At 44.5% G+C, this 13,698-nt stretch overlaps 1 protein-coding gene across 3 annotated transcripts in view; it reads left to right on the top strand.

Annotated features, from left to right (window-relative positions):
* The first annotated feature begins 6,525 nt into the window (after positions 1-6,525).
* UVSSA (UV stimulated scaffold protein A) overlaps positions 6,526-13,698 on the top strand; it is a 60,421-nt gene continuing 53,248 nt past the window's right edge. For 2 of the 3 annotated variants that reach the window (XM_075420352.1, XM_075420353.1), the window contains exons 1-4: positions 6,526-6,700; positions 6,961-7,291; positions 11,518-11,638; positions 12,829-13,263. In XM_075420352.1, coding sequence (XP_075276467.1) covers positions 6,603-6,700; positions 6,961-7,291; positions 11,518-11,638; positions 12,829-13,263 — 985 coding nt within the window. In that variant the 5' untranslated portion in view covers positions 6,526-6,602. Of the gene's footprint in view, positions 6,701-6,960; positions 7,292-8,634; positions 8,786-11,517; positions 11,639-12,828; positions 13,264-13,698 lie in introns of those variants that run through there. The other variant, XM_075420354.1, reaches the window with a different exon arrangement.

Genomic DNA, 13,698 nt, shown 5'->3' on the forward strand with positions numbered 1-13,698 from the left:
TCGTTTGCACTCTTACCTGAGAATGTGAAGTACTTTATACTTCCTATAGCTCTGTGAGCTTAAATAATCAGTTATATCATTATTTTCCTAAAAAACCGACAACTTTTAGAAATTTTTTTTAGATTGAATAAATAACTTCTGAAGAAATTTATAAGTTTTTTCCTAAACAATCGGGAAACCGTGGCTCTCAGTGGCTGCGCCTCTTTCGTGGCCATGCAGGAGCACAGTGATGAAGGCAATGACTGTTTTCTGTGATTTAAGACGAGAGAAGGCTATCACAGTTACCCTGCTCAGACCACTGCTGGCAGCGCCATTTCCTCCCCTATCCCTATAAATATATCTTGTCCATTTGAAATTGCTAAGTGCCAGTTTTGTGTTTAGATTTAAAAAAAACCACCCCAGTTTCCTAGAATTCAAGTTACATGACCTGGAGCAGAAGTGGATGTTGGGCACTCTGCAAGCCCGTGCCGGAGGCCGTTGGAGGGGGCACTCCAGAGCAGACCCGTGCATATCTGCAGATCGCAGGTTCACACAGGTTCTGCCCAAAAAATGTCTCACCCTGCCTACGTTTTACTGATGTACCAATAACTGACCCCTTTTTTCATGGAGGAAATTATTAGGGGATTGAAAAGGTTGGTCTTTCATCTGCTGTCGCTCTTGGAGGGGTTGACCTTTATGCTGCTCTTAACTCAGCTTTCCTGGGAGGCTATCACATGGTCTTCTTAAAATCAACTTTTTCTTTGTATGTGTACTCTGTATCTACGAGTGTTGTTCCACGCTGTATTGAGGTTTGATTGCCTGAAAGTTTGTGAGACGTTGGAGGAGTCTTAGAGCACAACAGAAAAGAATGGCTGTGTGTTGGTCACTGGGACCGTCACAAAGCACTTGCTGCAGAAACTGAGGTCACGCCAAGGGGTCTTAATGTACGAAACATGAACAAACAGCTTCCCGTTCTGCTGCCGCTTCTATATCAAGCCACAGAAGTGCAAAACACCTCTTTAAAAGCGTAAACAAATTAATGGCTCCAGACAGTTCACCAGACTTGCTACCTTTTTTCTTTTAAGACACTTCCCTCTTCCTTTTAATTACACTTCAATATTTCCTTCTCTGTCAAACTGGGATCTTTGCAATCTATTTTTGTCCCAACTACTTTGTAATCTGCTCAAGCCAGGGACTTTCCTTCTGCCTGCAAAAGCTGACCTGCATAGATAATCTCTTCATAAAGACAAAGCGTTCTTTTATCATAACAGTAAAAGAAATTCCCTAGAAAAGCTCATTTTGATCTATGTGGCTTTCTTGGTCGCTGCTTATAAAAGATGATGGAAATACCAAAAAGGCCTGAGGACTGAGAGCGTGCTCCTTTGGCACTCTCCTGGTGCTGAGGGAACACAGTGGATTTAGGCAGAAGGCTGAGGACTCACTTGTGTGAATGAGTGATCTCAGTACCACTGGGGGTTCCAGCTACCTGGTGCACGAACAGGACAGAGAAATCTGAAATGGAAAGCCACTGACCGGCCGGTGTGTGTGCAGTGGTGTGCAAGGGCTGCGTGACACGTGCAGGCCCATCGCCTCCCTGTACCCCATAGTGATGATGGCAGTTTCACATCGGGAATGGACTTCATCTCTCCCATTTTAACTGGGGGCAGCTTCAGAGCAGTTCTCGCCTTTTCCACATCTTTGGGAAAAGAAGACCAAAGCAATTCCTTTGGGTATCTGAAGCCACAGCTCTGTGCAGTTTCTCCTTGGGAGAAACCAGCTCGAGCAACCACAGTTCTATTGTAGGCTATGGCTTTCCAAGAACGGGACAGCTCAGATATCAGGCAGAAAGAGCCTCAAAAATGTACCATCGTTGAGTCCATGTGACACCCAAACCAGCCTCTTTAAGTTGTTTCAGAAACCTGTGCTAACATTCTACACTTGAAAGCAGTCCTTTTCGCATACGCGTGAAAGTAGCATTTCTGTCGCTGTATGACTTAGCATCAGAGGGTCTTCAAGCAGAATTTGGGCTCCATTTCCTCTTATTGGAAGCCTGGGGTTCTTCTCTTCCTCTGCACTCTCCTTTTCTACAGGCTAACAAGCTTCAAGCTCCTCCTTTTCTGAACCACCTGATCCGAGTCCTGCCTTAAAGGCTGGTATCTCCTGGACCCCCAAAGACACCTGCTTGCAGCGCGATGGGATGTGCCTTGATCTTCTTTGGGTGTATGCATGTAGAAATATTAACTTGTGATCTCAACACGTATTGTCTAACACAGAAAAATGCTTATTAGGTTCCAGTTAGAGTCTACATAGATCTGTCCATGCAGGGAAAAGCAATTTACCCTCGCTGATACCAGTCAAGTGTGTCAATGCTGGTGTGCAGTTTCAGGAATCACTGTAGGATCATTTATAAAATTATTCTAGAAGTGAATATAAGTTATGTGTAGAAAGGTGCTCCTTGATTTGTGATGGTTCTCCTACAGCTTTTCCTACTCCATCCAACTTACAAATGGTTATTTAATTAGTGATCTAGACCGTACAGAGCAGGTTCATTCATCTCCTCCTATGACAGAATTATAAAACGTTACAATAGGCTGAAGTGTTGTCACAGTCAATATTTCACATAATTAGAGGAGGTCACCAAGCATCTTTGGCCTTGCATTATTGATGGTTTAAAGAATAGACTATTCCTCCTTTGAGAACATCTGTTTAAATATAGTCCTTACCCCTTACGAGGTAGTTCAGAACCTTCAAATAACCGTCATCCTTTTGCTCAGATCAAACCGGTGGTTAAGCATCTATTCATCTCACATGGAAGGTCAGTATTTTCCTTGGAACCCAACTGGCACAAACCTTGTGACAATTTAATATCAGTGTTTATCATGTTTCTGCATCTTCAGGCCTGAAACCAAAGTTATTTTAACTCCAAATTATTTTTAGGGAAGCTTTTTTGCCCAAGTTCCATTTTGGCAGGAAAATAAACCCTCCTTTTTAATTTCCTATCATTAAGCTGAAAAAAGCTATAGCAAACGTTCAGTGGGGTTTCTTTCTGCCTGACATGCTCTTTTATTGCAAAGTTGGAAAACAATCCCAGGCAAAGAATCATCTAGTAAAATGGTGCAACTGTCTCCTGCCTAAATTTTTCTTGTATAACAAGACTCCACCAGAAAATTTAGTATTGCACAAAAGTCTGAAGCCACCCTTGCTAGAGCCATCAGTTTGACCTTTTAAATTTGTGATGGAACAAATGGCTCTTTAATGTAAGAAGCCTCAGACCCAAAGAACTGGTGTCAATGGACAAAATGTTGGGGTTTTTTTGCCTGTGTATTTGGCCAAACATATTGGATGGGCTGGAGATGATCTCTGGACAGACCAATTGGTCATGCCTGGAGATAAACTGCAGGAGCACATTCCTATTGCAAATGCCTCTTGCCAGTGATGATGGCGCTGGGCATCCTGGAGAGGTGGTGGACAGGACAGTGCTTCTGGAAGAGTCTCTGCTCCTGCAAGGTATCACTTTAGAGAGCAACGCACAAAGCATAACTGCGTTGCTCTTGCTGATCTCTCGGCACAGAGGTAAGAAATGCAAATTCTTGAATCAAGAACCTGTCACGATCCCCAGGACACGAACCAGCAGACTCAGGCTTTGCTGAAACCAGGTGTAAACTGACAGTAATGTTCAACTTGAGGGTCTGAAAGGGTAGCAGGTGGTGCTCGGTTCTGCCTCTGCACTCCACAGCGTCCTGTGTTCCCCTACACTGAACAGCCCAGAACAGTCGTGTCAGGGTGCAGAGCAGTTGTGACTTTTGCAGCCAAATGAATTCTTCAGTGTTCTGGCTCTCTTCAGCCTTTTATCAGGTTGGTTCAGATGAAAGAAGTACAGAACTATTTGGATGGTGGCTATTTACAGTGTTCATTAAAAGGAGAAGGGGAAAGGAACTCAGCAACTTGAGCAAACACAATTTTATGTAATTGTCTTTGATTTAAAAAAAATAAAATTAAATAGCTTAGCTCTCGCTGGGATTTGCCTAAGGGACTACCATGAATGAGTTACACAACTCAGCATTCATTCATCAACTGACTCTTTGCAAAACCATATGGCTCCTTGCAGGGATTTCTTTACACATTATGCATGGATACAAAATTGGTGCCTTTGTAGATGTTAAGTATGTCGCCTGAGGCTCACTTTTGAAATACTGTTTCTAGATAGTACAGCAAGGCTAATTTTGCAGGCAATAACCTAATAGAAAGTAGTTGTTCAGGCACTTTCAATCAAATTAAGAAGAGAAATAGAAAAATAAGAAATACTGAAAGAGTAAACTGATCTAAACTTTAAAGATGAGCTGAGCCATCGTGTGTGGCTTTCACATGGAAATCCATTTTACTCAATGGAAGGCAACGAGGAAAGAAGAAACACTATCAAAAAGTATGATGTCATTGGTTTCACATATTGAATCAGGAATAACAGAACCACTGCAAAATGTACGTATTCATTAACTGCAGTAAATTTGTTTGAAAATATGAGTTCGTTGCTTGTAGAAAGTGTTTAATGATGTCTTCTCTTATTACAGGAGCCAACAGAGACAGCTGCAACACTAATTCACATACGTTACTTCTAACGCATGCCTTAACTGTGAATTAATGGAAATACCGTTCAAGTATCTAACAACATTTTCAGGTGCGAATAGATATCTTAAATGTCTCCCTTCTTTAGGATGTTCGAAGCGGGCACCTGCAAGGGCTTGGTCTTTCCCAGTGGTCAGTCAGCGCTTTCAGAGGCGGGGGCTTGCAGGACATTTCTAACTGAGCACCCGGAACCGGAAGCAGACCGGGCACTGCCAAGAGTGAACCCAGGGCAGCCCTACCACCTCCAGTAACTGAACCACACTTGCGTGGCTGGTGCAGAGGGAGACCAGAACACGCACAAACCTTTCAACCTCTCTCTCACTGCAGGTGACCCTTAGGGCAGCAAGGACACATGCCCGAGACATGCCCTTGAGCACAGGCACATGCAGAGTACAGTGCTGGATGCTTTCCTGCATGTAGGAAAAGATGAGGGAGCGCTTTGGTTAACCACATTACCTAACCGCAGCAGATACATACTGTGGTTTAAGGATGAGAACCCAAGCAGGTAACACCCCCTTGCTTTGCTCAGTACCTTGGCTCCTCTTATTGCTGGCATTCTTCATCAGCTCCTCGCTCCACATGTAGCTGTAACATCCGTCAAGTGCTCCAAAGCTCTCAAGTGGAAGGTATCGTATAGAGTTATGCTCTAATACTGCCTTGAAAGTCCTGACAGCTGCCTGGGACAGTTTCACCTGGGCTGTATTCACCATTCTGTTTCCTTCCAGGCATAGCTCACTTATATAAAAGTACTATTTTGCTATGGCTACACAGTAACAATCCTGCCAGTACTCTAAAACCAACATAATTTCCAACTGCTGTAAAGTGGAGGACCTTTCCCAAAGAGAAAAATCCATTGCTTACATCGCTGGAAGCCAAACGTCACAAAGCACTGGGAAAAAATCCTGTAGTTATGGCCAGTGAGGACTGGGCTGTGCTTGCTTATTTGTTTGTCCCACCATATCCTTGCACCTGCAACCTACAAATGCATGATAAGAAGCTTGAGCTGCGTTTCACATGGTGTACTCGGAGCCCACCTGAGAATGGCATTCAAGCTGTTGTGAAAGACTCTGCAGACCCTCCAGGCTTCGCAGCTACTCAAGAAAATTCACTTTTTTATGCAGAAGTGAGGAGGGGCTGGGTTACAGCGTGCCACGAATGGCGGCCTCGCTTCCTGCCTTCCTCGCATCATCGCCTGCCTCACATTCAGCTGCTCAGAGAGTGGGCTACGGGCAGGGGGAAGAGGAGGGAGGCCGAAGGCTGGACTCCCCTCGCAGCTCTGGGGACGCCCCGTCATACGGCGTGAAGGCCGGGGGGGTCCCCTCGTCACGCCAGACCCGTCACCACCTTCACCCCGGGGGTCTGTGAGGGGCAGCACTTCGCGTGCCCGCCATCACCTCAGCACCCTCACCTCAGCGCTGTCACCTCAGCGCCCTCACCTCAGCGCTGTCACCTCAGCGCCGTCACCTCAGCACCTTCACCTCAGCGCCGTCACCTCAGCGCCGTCACCTCAGCGCCCTTGCCTCAGCACCTCCGCCCTCTCCACCGCTGCGCAGCCTGCCCCGGCCTGGCCCCTCCCCAGGTCTGCACCTGGCTGGGCCGTTGCCTCCTTTTCCCCCCAAAACTCCCTTTTTGAGCCATTCTTTGGAAATCTCCTCAGGAGGTGCTGCGGGTGGGGGGGAGGACCGTGTGGAGGCCGCTCACCTCCCCGCGCTGGCGCGGCCCCGCCCCTGGGCCCCGCCCCTGCGCCCCCTGCGGGCAACAAGGGGTTAACACCCCACCCCCCGCCCAGGCGAGGCGCGGTCCCTTTAAGGCCTTCCCCGCCTTCCTCAGCCCGCGCTTCCGGCTGGTGTGACGTCCGCTGGACGTCACGGCGCGGAAGCGAGGCGGGGGGAGGGGGCGGGGAGCTTAAAGCGACCTCGGTGGTTGGTGCTGGGGAGGAGGCAGCGTCCGGCGCGGGGTCCCGCGGCCCTGACAGGGCCTGCCCGGGCGGCTCGGCGGGGATGGACCGGCGGCTGGCCGAGCTGGTGGAGGAGCTCACCACCTCGGGGCAGCCGCGGCTGGAGCCCGGCCGGCTGAGGGAGCTGAAGAAGATCTGCAGGTACGGCGGGACGGGACGGGACGAGGTGAGGTGAGGTGAGGGCCGGGCCTCGCTGCCTCCCCCGGGGCCTCGCTGCCTCCCCCGGCGCCGGGCAGCGGCGGGAGCAGCCCCCGAGGCCCGCGCTGGGGCCTGCGCCATGAGCTGGGAGCGGCTTGCTTGGTTTAAAATTTAACCTAAATAAATAACCTGTGGGTTTAGGTGCTAAACCTCTTTCGTAGCAGTTCCCCCTCTGCTTACTGGATTCGCTTCTTCTCACCCAGGTCTTCGGAGGAGCACGTCAGCCATGCCTACCACCTGCTGACGACGCGGCTCCACGAGGGGCACGCTGAGGTGCGCTTCTCCACTTTCCAGATTGTGCAGGAGCTGTTCACCCGGTCCCATCAATTCCGGACGCTGATCATTTCCAACTTCCAAGAGTTCTTGGAGCTCACGGTGGGGACAGACCACGAGCAGCCCCTTCCCCCGCCCAGAGAGGTGGCGCAGAAACTGAGGAAAGCGGCCATTAAGTCAGTGCAGGACTGGCATGAAAAATACGGAGAGGCCTACAAGAAGCTTGCTCTGGGATACCATTTCTTAAAACAGAATAAGAAGGTACTCTCTGTTTCTACTTCTGTGTGTGTTTCTAGGTGATGATCTCTAGGAGACGTTTAAAGCGAGGAAACCAATAAACATAAAACGAAAGCTGTTGGAAGTGACGTAGTCTTTAGGAGACGTCCTGTTGAGCATGGTCTTTGAAAGACAAACCCCAAACTTTTTGTTCGTCTTGCAGTATTGTAAAGTTTTAAAAACTGCAGGCTCATACAGAGAGCTGAATTCAGCTCATCTTTTCTCACAGTGCAGAAAGTACTGCTCACCAGTAAGTTTTCACCCACTGATTCCTACCTGACACCCCAAAGTCCATCCTTTTTAGAAGGTGAATAATAGTTACACCTTAAGCTGAGGATAGTCAGCTATTATGTCTTTCTAGGCTAGTTTAAACTAGCCTGATTTGTGTGCGCACTGTCTAGTTCCCTTTCGCTGTACAACAGAGGCGGTAAGTGTAGGTGCTAGCTCCCCTCAGCTGCAGCGTTATTGTGAGTCATACAAGAAGTTTTATTGAGGAGAATTTCTTGTATGTAAACACTTGCTTTTAGCTCGCCCTTCTAAGCTTCAAGTTACTGTGTTTGAAACATTTTTCTGCTTTAGTATCTTCTCTGAGGTGCAAACAACAAAGTTAGGAAAGCTGTTCTAGCATTCACACTATTACACTGCTAATATCAGGCTTTCAATGAACATATTGATTCTCTTCCTGTTCAGTGTTCCGAGCAGTAGATCAAAAATCTTTGCGATACATGATGTATTTGTGTTGTTCTGGTTCCATACTAAGCTAATAGTGTACCCTAATTGTATTATTTATTGCACTGTGTTCTTTTTCTATATGATTTTTGGCATGTGCTCACAAAAGGTGGTTGTCTCTGAATCCTCCCTTATTGTCTTGCTTCGTAAAAGCACAACAAAAAAACACTAAACAAAACTGACAAGGAGAAGTGCAAGACTGAAGCGGGGGAGCTTTAAGGCATAATGCAAATTTAACAGGTTGAATACGCAAGCGTACAGCAATTCTGCTGGAGTTTGGCACGTTGGTCTGTGCTCTCGTGGTTAATGGCTGCTCCCGAGTTATGACTGGGTGATCACTCTGTGTGTTTGTGATACGAAGCCACCAGGCAAGGTTGGTTGTACTGTTTTCTAGAGCAGCTAAATTGGAGTGCTGCTGGAAACATTAGTACCAACAGAAACAATCTTGGGTAGTTTGGTGATTCTTGTATGTAAAGAGTTCAGGTGAGCGAACTGACCTTTTGCCAGCTTCGTGCTTGAAGTGTGAGGAGCAACCAAAATGTTTGAGGAGGCATTTTTACTTTTGAGGAGTAAAGTTTGTCTGCTGTTCTGTATTACAGGTTTGGCACAGTAGTGTAGGGCTACTAGAGAGGAGTGTTAGCTGCGTCTGGATTTTTTCCTGATTATCATCACCAAAATTACAGTTAGACAGAAGATGACGACTGCTGCCCTTCTAGGACGTGAATGTGGAGAGCTGCCCACTGTTTTCATGTTAGTATGTCAAAGTTATATCTACAAAAGTGTTTGAGAACACATAGTATTCCAGTGTATCTGAAAATAACTGTTTTCAAGCTCCTGTTTCAAACTTAAAAAAAAAAACCCAAAAAAAACCCCTCTACCAAAAAAAAACAGAAAAAATATTTCAAATATTTCCAAATGTTTGTGTCTTTATGCAATAGAGTCGTATTATAGTACCTTTGTATCTGAGGAATGCATACATGGAATTACAGAGCGAGCTGAAATCAGAGTGAAGAGGATTTTAAGCAGATCAGTGCAGAGTGTATTACAGCTGTACTCCAGTATTTTTGCAGAAGTTGCAGTAGCTGTCTAGGCCCACTGCTTACACCCTTTAAATCAAGAACCGTTGTTTGTACCTCATCAAATCCAGTTCCATAACTACAGACCAGTGCTAAGAGGCTTCACATGGCTTGCACTGATACCAGGGCAGAACATAACTCCAGTCTCAGTCTGTGTCGCCTGAAAGGGGTTGGGTGGGTTCTGACCAAGTCTGTGACTTAGTGCTGACACCAGGTAGTGAGTCCATGTGCACATCTGTAACTCAGGCCCTGAGTTATTCTGACCCTGTGAGGCTGCTGGAAGAGGCTGCTGTGCCCTGTTTTGGGCACTCGCAGCTTTGTGTGTGCTGTAGACTTGGTTGGTGATAGATACCTAATGTGTGGTGTGCACCCATTATCAATGGCAGGCCGTGACGGTTTGGCAGATGGTGCAAGAGGGGCGTCTGGCCAACTGCTGAAGCATGAAATGATGCAGGGGAGCAGCACGTGGCTGGTCATTTTGGGGCAGAGAAGGGAAAAGAACGGGCAAATTATGCTCCGATAGGTATTCTGGTATGTGGCGGCAGTTGTGATTTGGGGAACTGTAGCTAATTTCTTGTTTTCTGTGCAAATCCAGTCTGACCGCCTAGAAACGGTAGCTGTAGTTCCTGGGGTCTATATCTTTGTTCCATTTTTGTTGGTGATGCTGGTCTTTGGGAGGATCTGTTTCTCCTCCTACTGTATGCAAACTTGGTAGAAAAATCAGATCCTGAAAACCAAAAAAGCTCACTCTGGTGATCCGTGTGCTGCTATTCATTGTGAAACTAATTCTTTTCCCTACCTTCCTTCTGCCCCCCAGTCCCCAGTAATACAGCTCAGTGAGTGTGCTTCTATTCCTGAACTGATGGAGGCTCTCCATGCCAGTTTCAGTGAAAGCTCAAGTATGCTTTTGCTCCTAGATGCTTTTATATAAAAAAAAAACTCTTTAAAGTGTTTGCATAAATAATACTTGTAAAAGCCTTAAGGCATTGCATGCTGTAGGGATTATTCAGCAATAGGAACACTTTTATAGCAAGACATTTTAGCAAGTGGTTAAGCTCAAGTTCAAGCATTGTTGTTTTTTTTAACTTCCATAGTGTTTAATGCAGTTAGCTACTTGCTTAGTGCTGAACAAATATGAACAAGTTTCTGTAACTTTGAGACCAACAAAATACTTGATTGTGCAGAAAATATGCAGACTTCAGTTGCAGGATGTACTTGGTTTGCTCGACCCGTGGCTAGTGTCTGTTTACATACCACAGGAGAGATCTAGGACTAGATAGAAAGTGAGACTTTTGTCCTGCATAGAGTGATCTCAGTGTTGCCTGGACCTGCTCCTCATAGGTGAGATTCAACTTCACTGTCACACTGTTGTGTGGCTCCTCAACGTTGGTGTAGGATGTTGGTATCTGGGAACCATTACTGTGTGTTGACAAGCTTTGTCATCTATTAGTAGCAGTAATGACAAACGTTCAGTGGGTGCTTGTGATATTGGCACAGCACCAGAGAGCCTGCAGACTTTGTTAGCAGCAAAGTATGGGCTTGCTCAGCACTCAGAGTAGTATTGAAGTTAATGAAAGTTATGTGGTAGCAATCAAAAAGAAATAGTGTGTTTCTTTTTCAAAGGGGATTCTTTATGCCGTAACACATTCAAGATGCCTTTCCTTAAAACAGAAATGAAAAATATTTACATTTTCAAGCCCTTCTATGAACAAACAAACAAACAAAAAAGTATTGCAAATGTTTGAAGGAACAGTATTTTGAATCACTCTTTTATGTTTACATTTTGGTTATCATTCAGTCTCACTTTACTTTCTCATAACTTTTCCCTCAATCCCCAAATCCAACAAATGTAATTGTGAAATCCAAAATTTGGTCTTTTTTAATGAGTTTGAATGTCTTCTCTCCTACTTTCCTTGCTTATGAAGTTCTTCAGTAAGTGATAAGTATACTTATGGTTATAGTGCTTACAAATTTTCCTAAACTTCTGTTACTAGTGGTAGACCCAGTGTGACATTTTCATTTAATTTGAGTACTTACCCTGTGTAGTCTCTTCCTGCTTGTTCCCCCGAACTCCGTGTCTCCAGTAACTGACAGAGGTCTCCCAAAGCCTAGTTTATTCCCACAGTTTAGCAGTGGAAATCCAAGCATTTTGTTTTCCTGCCTTATGATTCCTTTCTGAAAGCCATTGATTCTCAGCAGTCCCTTATTAGTAGAAGTAAAAACTCCGCTCGGAATTACTGTAGCTATTGATTCTAGGAGGAGAAGAGATAAAAGGAAGCACTGCTGAGCTCCTGACTGATCACTGATGTTAGAGGATTTTTCACCACAGATAAGGATCTTGGGAAATGGATTTTCTATATATTTCTTACAAGGAATGTTATACTTTTTTCTTCATTTCCTCCTTAGGTGGATTTTCAAGATGTGCATGCCAGAACTGTGGCTGAAAGGAGGAGGGAAGAGGAGAAGCAAAAACGATTGGATAACATTTACAAAGAAAAAGCAAAAAAAGCTGAAAAAGAAATGGCAGGTGAATTGCATTGGTTTTTTTTGTGGTTTGCTGTTTTCTCATTTTTAAAGCAACCTTTTTCAAGGTTATAGAAAACAAATTCTAAGAGAATAATGATCCAAATAACAGCTGAGCAGAGGGGGTGGGAATACTACATTTGTTAGAGCTTGACCCTTTGTCTCTCTCACCTAAAGAATATCAGGGGAAACAAGTGACAGTCCTGTGAGCTCAGGTAGTATGATGAGATTTATTTATTAAAAAAAAAAAAAAAGAAAGCAAATAAAGGTCTGGTATGTAATTCAGTAAAATATGGATGCATAACCTGAAGCGAGTGTATCATGAGACTTTTCAGGGCTAGTGGCTTAATTTCTGTGTCATTGACTAGGCCCAGACTTCTCAATACTTTGTTGGCTGATGACCTTAATTGTACTGTATATAAAGTCATTGTGTTCCAGAAGTATAGGCAATGGTCTGCACAGGAATCCTGGATGCAGTGTAGGATATCTGTGAAAAGTATCATACTGCTGCTAAAAAATGAACCTGACTGGTGGCTGAATCTCTAAGCAATATGTGGATAGAAAATGTATTTCTGTAATACGGAAGAACAACAGGGATAGTAAGTATATTATGCTCCAGTTACAAAGGTTTATTTAATTAAATTACCGTGGTGTATGCAATGCATCCAATTGTTTCTGCATTTATTTGGCATGCTGGAAACGTTTTTGTGCGTGAGGGTGGAATTTTAAAGAGATTTAACCTTCTTAAAGTCACTTTTACTGATAGCTTCTTTTTGAGCAATAGCTTATATTCATGGCTACACCTACAAGCAACTATAATATTCATGGCTGTAGAGCGAACGCCCACCAACATTACTAAGAATATCCTCACTGAACCTTGTTCTCCTTCAGACTCTGAAGCACTTGTGTCGTCTTTGCATAGTGAAATTTTAGAGAGGATAGGGAAAGGAGGAACGCTAATTCTAAATTCCTTGTTCAGGAAAATCTAGTTTTCCAGCTTAAGAAAACTATTGTCACTTTTATAAGGAGTATTTCTGCAGCAGAGAGAGATCTTTATGGCTAAGTTGTCACTGATTATGAATAAATAGATTATCCCTTTGGCAGTCATATTTGTTTTGTAAATCTGTGTCTGCTTAGGAGACATTAGTGTTTTACAGTATTGAACAATATTCTAAAACAAGCGTGTCTTGACAGAAATGTCCCAAGAGATTGCTGATGCGCTGACAGAGATGGAAAACTGTTTCCAGCTTCTGATGCCCGATCCTTTCAACTTCACTGTGAACAGCACGGAACTGGAACCCAGCAAACAAATGTCTGCTAATGAGGATAGACCTGTGTCCTGCTTGTCCTCCCGAATGGAAGTTAACCAGTCCTATTTTGGATGTATGGATGATGAACAGCCATGCTGCAGCAAGGACCTGCTTTCTGTTTCTCAGTGTGTTAGAACTGATAAAAAAGAAGAGTTAGATGAGAAACAGGAGAAGCCTGAGCAAAAAGAGTTAAATGGAGGCACATGCTCGGGAGTTCAGTCTGGTGTCCCGGCTCTGGATGATGAGGATTACCAGACTTTTGTGAGGAACCATGGACTTATTTCGCATAAGTACACTCTAGCCCTTGAAATCTCCACAGGTATCTGGAAAATTTTTTCACGCATAGCTGAAGGCAGCGTTTGTCTGAAGTGCTTTGTAGTTGTGGGTTTTTGTCCTATGTCTTAAATGCTAGGGTTCCTAGACACCACTTTGATTTATTTTGGAGTTCTGTTCTGTTTCTGGTTCATCTAGAAACCATTCTTAGGTTTGGGTGTCCTTGTGTGTGATTAACAGATTTTATTAATTACCTTTAAAGACAGAACTTCTGTATTAGTTGCTGTAACCACATTGCAGCATTTCATAGTACCTAGAATAAGATGCCTGTGGTTAAAAAAAAAAATAATAAAAATCTGGTTACCATGGATAATTTTCTTTCACATACGCCTCGCTACTCGCCTCCTTCTTTCTCTCTATAGCTGGGGTGTAAGCTGCTAATTTAAAAATCTTAAAATTGAGTGTTTCTTAAACTTTTTTT

The sequence above is a fragment of the Opisthocomus hoazin genome, chromosome 5 (assembly GCF_030867145.1).
Source record: "Opisthocomus hoazin isolate bOpiHoa1 chromosome 5, bOpiHoa1.hap1, whole genome shotgun sequence".
Classification (NCBI taxonomy): domain Eukaryota; kingdom Metazoa; phylum Chordata; class Aves; order Opisthocomiformes; family Opisthocomidae; genus Opisthocomus; species Opisthocomus hoazin.